The sequence below is a fragment of the Fundulus heteroclitus genome, chromosome 12, assembly GCF_011125445.2.
Source record: "Fundulus heteroclitus isolate FHET01 chromosome 12, MU-UCD_Fhet_4.1, whole genome shotgun sequence".
Taxonomy (NCBI): Eukaryota; Metazoa; Chordata; class Actinopteri; order Cyprinodontiformes; family Fundulidae; genus Fundulus; species Fundulus heteroclitus.
In genome coordinates, this window is record NC_046372.1 from 38630142 (window position 1) to 38638438 (window position 8297).

Genomic DNA, 8297 nt, shown 5'->3' on the forward strand with positions numbered 1-8297 from the left:
ATAGATAGATAGATAGATAGATAGATAGATAGATAGATAGATAGATAGATAGATAGATAGATAGATAGATACATAGATAATCTGTTGAAAATGAGAATACTGGAGTTAATTTTTGTCAGGTGGAATGGACACAGTTTGTCTTTGTAATGTGTCTATCCCATTATTGCATCTTTTTTTTAAATTATTCATAGGCTGCTTACAGTATGTTTCATAGTTGTTTTTTTTACCTGGATTCTACAGAAAACAAGTTTGGAGCCTTAAACAATGTATTTTGATAGACCAACAAAAAGTGTTTTTGTACATTTGTATTTACTTCTCTTTCCTTTTAAAGAAGGCCTAGTGAAACAAATTGCCTTTAGAAGTCACTGAAATAGCGAAAAGTTCACGTGTCTATGATTTATTCTTAGTATAAATGCAGCTGATCCATGCAGTTCTCAGAGGGGTTTTTTTGTTTTTGTTTTTTTTACAGGACATTAGCGAACAAACAGTAGCATGAAGACCAGGGAACTCGGCAGACATGTCAGGGAGGAATGTAGAGCAGGGTTGTGTTATAAAACAATATCCTAAGCTTTGGAGATATCAAAGAGTGCTCGTCAATCCATGATCTAAAATTGCAAAGAGTATGAAGCAACTGCAAACCTATACATGGCGGTCCACAAATAAAAAAAAATGGCATTTCCGGTGGGGGCATTAATAAGAGGAGCAGTGTTTCCATGGTGACTCTGGAGGAGCGGCATACATTCGGAGCTCAGGTGCGAGAATCCTTTTTGCGGGACAACTATTAGTTGTTGAACACAGCCGGAAGAATTCACAGTTTGTCAGAAGGTGTGCAGTGTTTCTCAACCCAGACCCTCAAACTGTCCTCAATGGTCATGTGTTTCCCTTCTGCCACGGCTAATTTAAATAACCGGCTGATTAACAGACTTCTAGCACTTGATGGCTGAGGATACTGGGGAGGTGACACAGTCATTTGAATCAGGTGTGCTGGAGCTGAGACACCTCTAACACATGGAGGACTGTGAGCCCTGAGGGCCAGGGTTGAGAAACACTGTTGCAGGGGCCAAAGCACGTGTGAAAAATGTGCTCTGATAAGATGAGACCAAAATCAAGCTTTTTGGCCTACATATGTTTGAAGATATTTAATTTCCATGAACATAGAATTCCCCTAAGTGAAACAGGGTGATGACTGCATCATACTGGAGGGATGCTGTTCTTGAGCAGGGACAGGGAAGCTGGTGACGGTTGATGGGAAGGATGATGGAGCAAAATACAGTCCAGAGGGTCACCGTCCAGCAGAAAAGTGATCTTAAACGCACAACAAGAGCTGGTTTATCATTTCGTTTGACCAGGCCAGAGACTTGCAGCAAAAAACTACAGGAAATGGTGTTACAAGGGGGGGCTCATTACACATGCACGGAACATTTCAGATTGTGACTTGCATCCTTTTCCTCCCATTTTACTATTACGCATTCCTTTGAGCTTGAACATGACCCAGGTCCTAACAAATACTTAGGCTATAAACGCGAATACGTTGTATAAAAAAGGCGTTATGGGCACTTAACGAATACAAAGTTTCCTTTTATATGTTGTGGATCACGTTGTCACTTGTTGATCTCCTCGTTCGACAAAAAAAAATCGACTGAATTCACTTTTCTGAATACAAAAATCCCAGCGCTGCTGATAGCACCGTCCTTCACCGCGTCCGAGCCAGAGAAAACCTTAATGAACAGGTGACGCGCTCTGCCGCCACGCAGCCGCTGTTGCTCCTCTGCTCGCTGCCTGAGCGCGCTCCGGCTGGACTGCCGCACCGCGATCAGGTGGGGAGATGCAGCTCAGCTGAAAGCGGGCAGCACTGCACTGAGGATAAAAAAAACAACAACATGATTGTAGCCCGGAGAGGAGGTGGCGTGGATGAAGGACCCACGGAGGCGAAATAGATCGGATCCGCCGCGATGAGCGCCTCCTTTCCGAAATCGGATTCCACAACCTCGTTACTAAAATCATCGAGGCGATCGACACACCTCCCCGAGCAGACATCCGAGCTCCGGAGAGGTCAGCATCACCATCAGCATCAGCACCAGCACCACCACCGTCCCGCCGCGCTCCACGGCACCGGCGGCAAAGCCGAGGAGTCCTTCTGGTCGGCCGAGGGCGACGTCAGCGCTCGGAGACCCCTGTGCCACCCGTCCGCGGCCGGCGGCCAGGACGGGAGTAATACCGCAGCCACTCGGGGCAAGTGCAAGCCCCAAGTCCTGCACGGCCAAGTTCAGCCGGGGCCAGACTGCGAGGCGGACCGAGGGGTGACCGAGCGGAGCCGGACTAACCCCAAGCCCTCACACCGTCACCACCACCATCACCACCACCACCGCAGGAAGCACCACCACGGGGAGGACCATCCAGATGACCCCGAGCGTCCCCATGCCGGCTGCCACACGCACACCCACAGGGTGCCCTCCCTCTCGGACAGCACCGACGACAGGGCCCCTCTGTGTGAGCCGAGGGACCGCAAGAGGGCCAGTCTGGCCAGAGGCGGCGGTCAGGCCAGCAGTCCGTCCCCGTCCTCCTGCTCCCCTGTCCCGCCGTCCAGCAGGTCGTCCCGCCGCTCCCGGAGGTCCAGCACCGCCTCCTCTGCCTCTGACATCAATTTAAGGAGCGTCCTCCATTCGCTGTTCGGCCAGGTATTCGCATCCCCGACACCGCTCATTCATTTGGCATTCACCGTGTGAGGTCTACCAGTATAGGCTGCCTCTGGATGTTTCTCTGGCAAGTTGTGACAGCGATGCCCCAAATCCACATTTAGATTCAGTGAGGGGAGCGCTTGGGTTTGCAGGCTGAAGGTTTGCCCCATTTGTCCCCGCATCACCCATAAATCAGCCCTATATCTTTCTCTGAGACTCTTCTGTTTGGGTTGTGCTTTTTGGCCTCTTCCTTCACTCTCTATGTGTTCTGCGATGCTGTCTGCATTACTGAACCAGGCTGGAGAGAGAGGAGAGCTCCTTTTTACGCGTTTGTTTCTTATGTAAGGTGGAACATACAGCGTTGCGTCCTGCAGATTTCCTCAATCGAGCAGCTCTTTCTGACTGAAGTAGGACCCAAAATGTTCCAGGGCCACAGAGGTGGACATCTCTGATGTGCTAATACTTATGTTCCTGCAGTATTCAGTCAGGAACGTTGGCTGCGGCGATTGTTTTGTGTTTGAAGGTAATCACTGATGTTCCCGCTGGTGATGGAGCGTCTATTTTCAGCCACGGGATGTATTTATACAAAGGAGAAGGAGTGTAGCTTTATATGCCCGCTCTCTTATCTGTGCTGTCATTCTGCATAAATTGGCCGCTTTGAAAGCAAGCGGCATCCACGGTTCCGGAAAAGAAAAGAAGCCTCGGAGCGCTCCAGCTAAAGCTTTAAACCCCTGATAATATGTTGTTTACTGGGTGCATTCCGAAGAAGTCAGGGTTTATTTGATTCCATGTTTGGTAATTGGATTTTTATCCAGAAGGGATTTACATTGAGTGCTTTGTAAAAGAGAACTGTTTCACGCTTGTTCATGCTGCAACCACAAACTTTAGTGTGTTTTATTGGGATTTTATATGACAACACAAATTAGTGCACCGTATTGAAATACTAGGAAAAATAAACTTAAAATATAAATACATAGCTGAAAAATGCCATGTACATTTATATTCAGCCCAGCAGAGTTACTTTGCGGAATGAAAAACTGTAAGGTATGTTTCTACCAGCTTTGCACATATGGAGTCTGGCATTTTTGTCAGTTCTTCTTAGAAAAATGAGATTTACATTCAGCTGTTAGACTTTTCAACCTTCATGGCTCCCAACATACAGCCTTTTCCATCTCTGCGTTTTTTTTGCACAGGCTATTTTACTCTTTTAGTCAGCGGGTGTTTCTCATACATTAATATACATATACGTTTTACACATCTCTTTAAATCACACTTCCCAGCTTCCCCCTTTTTTAAATTCTTCAGTATGCTAATACAGTAGTTTATCTTTCTTATGTTGTAAATTTTCACCTGAATTTCTCCACTGTGGGACTTTCTATTCTATTTTTAATTGGATATAGGTCTGGACTTTGACTGGGCCATTCGAACACTTCTAACAAGTTTTTATTCTTTCCAGTATCGCCCTGTATTTAGCTCCATCCATCTTTCCATCAGTTCTGACCAGCTTTCCTGTCCCCATAGATCCACACACATGGTGCAGCTACTGGCATGTTTCACTGTGGGAATTTTGTGCTCAGGGTGTGTGCATCATTTCCTTTTCCCGCACTGAATTTTCCACATAAAATGCATAAAATGTTAGAATAAAATGTCAGATTACCTTTGTCCATGTGTTTGCTGTGTCCGCTGCCAGGCTTGTGGCTGCAAACAGGACTTCTCGTGGCTTTCTCTTGACGTTGGTCTTCTTCTTACCACTCGTCCACAAAGGCCAGATTTGCAGACTTATAGTTGTCCTGTCAAAAGATTTTTCTACCTGGGTGTGAATCTCTGCAGCTCCTCCTGAGTCCTTATGGACCTATTTGCAGCTTCTCTGATTGATGCTGTTCGTGTCCTGCCCAGCAGCCGAGCTGTAGATGTTTAACATTTGAGACATTGTGTCTTAGCCTATCCCTCCTTTAAACTTGTCCGCATCTGTCTCCTTGACCTTGTCTGAGGTTTGATTTGGTCACTGTGATGCTGCTCATTCATTAATGTTATCTAACAAACCCTAGATGCCTTCACAGTCCAGCTGCATATAGTGAGAACAGATCACACACAGTTTGACCCTGGTTGTTGATAAGGTGGCTTCTGAAGCCTACGCCACATCTTAATTGGGCTTTTAGAGTGAAAGGGGATGGAAAACAGACACAAGCCACACCTTTAGGTTTTGGAGTTGTTGTTTTTTGTTAAAGATCTTGATAACCCAGTATCATTTGCCTATCACATGAAATCCCGATAATGTAAAGCACTGTATGTTGCTGCAATAAAAAGCTCCCAGTCATAAAGAAAACACGCTGCTCATCCCTCCGGGGAAGCCATCTGATACTCATAGTATGAAAATCCATTTTTACAGCTTACCCATGAGTCAGCCCGGGAGCATTCTGTGAAAACATTAGCGTGACCCGAAGACGCTCTTTTGTTGAGAAACCTGCAGTTGTTGGTGACGGGCTTAGTGACAACGGAGCTGCAATGTACAGCTTTAGAGCCACGCATGCTGCAGTTGGAACGAGAAAACCCAGGAGCTATTTGACAAGCCGGTGCAGATATGCATAAACAGATGCTCATCAGGCAGCAGAGGACCACAGTACAATTTGCAGCACGTGTTAAAAAGAACGGCATGTTTACATGGTGTATATACAAAGTATATATATATATATATATATATATATATATATATATATATATATATATATATATATATATATATATATATATATATATATATATGCCACGTCAATGAACCAAACGGCTACGTTTCTCCCACTAGTTTTTTTTTTTTTGGCCATGTGCCGGCTGGATTGGAGGACAGAGTGACCTTGTCTTCACCTGCAGAGGGCAGAGGATGACGTGCGTCACGGCAGGGAGGGTGAAGCAGGAAAAAAAACAGAGACGTGAGCATAAAATATCAGGAGGATTTACCTTCCGAGGCAATTTAGAGGTTGAAAATGATAAACGGCATTCCACGCCTTGAGTGCAGGTGAGGAGGCTGACATAAAGCTGGAAATAGATCGCAGCAGAATGTTCTCTTAAACTCGCTTTGCCCGGATTTTCGCGGTGAAAACGTAAACACTTTGCAATATTTTTGCAAGGGATCTTTAAGCGCCGTGCGCACATTTGTTAATCTGATGAAGCATTTTTTTTCTCTCTGTTGTTTATTCTCGTGCCTTCAGAGCCCATAAGGCTGCGCCGAGGTGTCAGCGCTGTTTACAGAATAATCAACAGTTTGGGTGTTGTGACAGCTGAATGAAATGTCTTTCAGAGGGCCCTTTTCCTTTAATAGGCAATATTATCTTTCCCTCCACAGCCCTCCCTCATTTGCCCCCCCTCCTCCCCCTCCATTTGACTTTCCCTCTCGCTCCCTGATGCTGTTGCTGTCTTTGCTCGGCATAGTAAAGTACGGTGTAGTTTGGTATTTTTTCATCACACAGGGCATAGGGACAAGTAAGCACCCCCCGTCTTAATGGGTCTTACTGAAAGTAGAGTTTGTGTTCCTCTCAAAATCCGACCTGCAAACCTGAAGGAGAGAAAGTCCTCATGGTCGTATCTAATGCCTCTTTTCTCGATTGGAATGGGAAACTGCTTAGACTGGCCTCTCAGAGCGGTAAGCCATGTGTTGTGCTGTTTTCATCCGTGTTTCTGGGATTGTTTGATGGGTTTTTTTCGTGGCACATTAGAAACTGGCAACGGGTAAAGCTGGACAATGCTCAGAATACTGTAAACTTCTGTTGCTTTAAGGTTTCACTAGACAGTTGCGGTGTAAATATAAATGAAACTGATAAAAGGAAATGTGTTCTGGTGCCCTAGTTGCACATATAGTATCTTTTGTGACCTGTTCGCTAGTGGTTCAGCTCCCCGAATCTCTGTCTCCGAGTATGTTTACTCTTCCTGCGACAGTGTACAGGTATAAAATGCCAGTCTGTATAAGTGTCAAGTAAACTGTTATGAATAATGAGTGGAAAGTTGGCAACATGTTTGTTTTATAGATGTACTCGGGCTAGCCTTCTGCTACGTCTTCATATATTTGACAGTGTTTCTCTTGTAGGGAGTCGCAGCAAGGCTATACCGTAGTTGTTACTCTGCTGAGGTTTGAAGCAGCGCTCTCATACAGCTAATAGACTGCACTGGATTTCAGTCTTGAAGAATAAAGACAACCCAAAGTTACCGTCATACAGTGTCTTGCAAAAGTTTTTGTACACACTGAACTTTTTTTGTGTTTCTTCTCTTCACAAAAACAAACATCAGTGTATTTTGCTGGGACTTTGGGAAATAAACCAGCACAAAGTTGTCAGCAGTTTTGAAGCAGAAGGGAAATTTTAAATGGATTTCAAGTTGTTTTGTTTGAAGTGTAACATGCATCTTTCTTCAGCTCCACTGAGTCAAAATGTTACAGAACCACCTTTGAAAGCAGTTATAGCTGCAAGACTTTTGGGGTATGTCTCCATCAGCTTTGGGCATTCAGGGACTGAAAACATTGCCAAGTCTTCCTGGGTTTCACAAAATAGCTCAAGCTCAGCCAGATTAGATGGGATGTGTCTGTGAAAATCACTTTTCAAGTCTCCCCGACACTTCTCTTCCGAGAACACCCGAGTTGAAGAGTGTACGGTTGTGCATGACATATGTTGAGCGCAGTTGTCCCATCAACAGATTCTCCTACTTGAGCTGCGGATCTCTACAGCTCCTCTGAAGTTACCATGAGCCCTTTTGGCTGCTTCTTCTAGCAATCCTGTCCTTGCCCGGCCTGTCAGTTTAGACGGACGGCCAAGCTTTTGCACATCTGCATTTGTGCCACACTCTTTTCACTTCCAGGTGTCGGACTAAACAGAGCTCTGTCAGATCTCTGAAGCCTGGGATATCCTTTTATATCCTGACTCTGCTTTCAGATTTGTGGCCGTGTTCCTTGGTTTTCATGATGCTGTCCGTTCTCTAATGTTCTCCCAAACCTCACAGAACAGCTGGATTTACAATGAGACAAAATTTCAGCCAAGTGAGCTTGCTTGTATAAGGACCTGGTTTAGATGAAACCTCATTCATATAGTAGAAGGACCCAGTCAAGATGCATGCCACACTTATATGTATTTTTTTATTATTATTTTGAAAATCATGCATCACTGCAACTATGTGGTATTTTGGGTTGCTCTGTCTTATAACATGTTAATAAAACACACTAAAGGTTGTGGTTCTAATGGGGGGAAATGTCCAAGGAGTGTGAACACCTTTGCAAAGCACTGTACATAACTTTACCGATCTTCCCGACGCCCCTCTTTATCTTACTCTCCCTTGTCTCTGCACGCCTGTGAAAAGATGCTCCAGGACGCTGAGAGGAGACTCAGAGTTGTGCTGTCTTGTGAGGAATCAGGGTATGTTGGGCCGTATCAGGACGCCGTTTTTTCCGTGACACAAAACTGCGTTCTCGTGAGCAACCTACTGGGAGAAAGCTGTGTCTTCCTGGATAAAGGCATGGCAAAGTGCAGGCAGGCCGTACGTAAGTCTTGCAAAACATGCTCCTCTCTGCTGTGATCACATTAGTGAAACTGGCACTTCTCTTATTCCAAAAGAAACTACAGTAACAATAAATATATAGGG

General features: G+C 45.1%; 1 protein-coding gene across 1 annotated transcript in view; it reads left to right on the forward strand.

Annotated features, from left to right (window-relative positions):
* The first annotated feature begins 6260 nt into the window (after positions 1 to 6260).
* cabp1a (calcium binding protein 1a) overlaps positions 6261 to 8297 on the forward strand; it is a 19245-nt gene continuing 17208 nt past the window's right edge. The window contains exon 1 of the mRNA XM_036144579.1: positions 6261 to 6315. Within this exon, the coding sequence (XP_036000472.1) occupies positions 6262 to 6315 (54 nt within the window). The 5' untranslated portion in view covers position 6261. The remainder of the gene's footprint in view (positions 6316 to 8297) is intronic.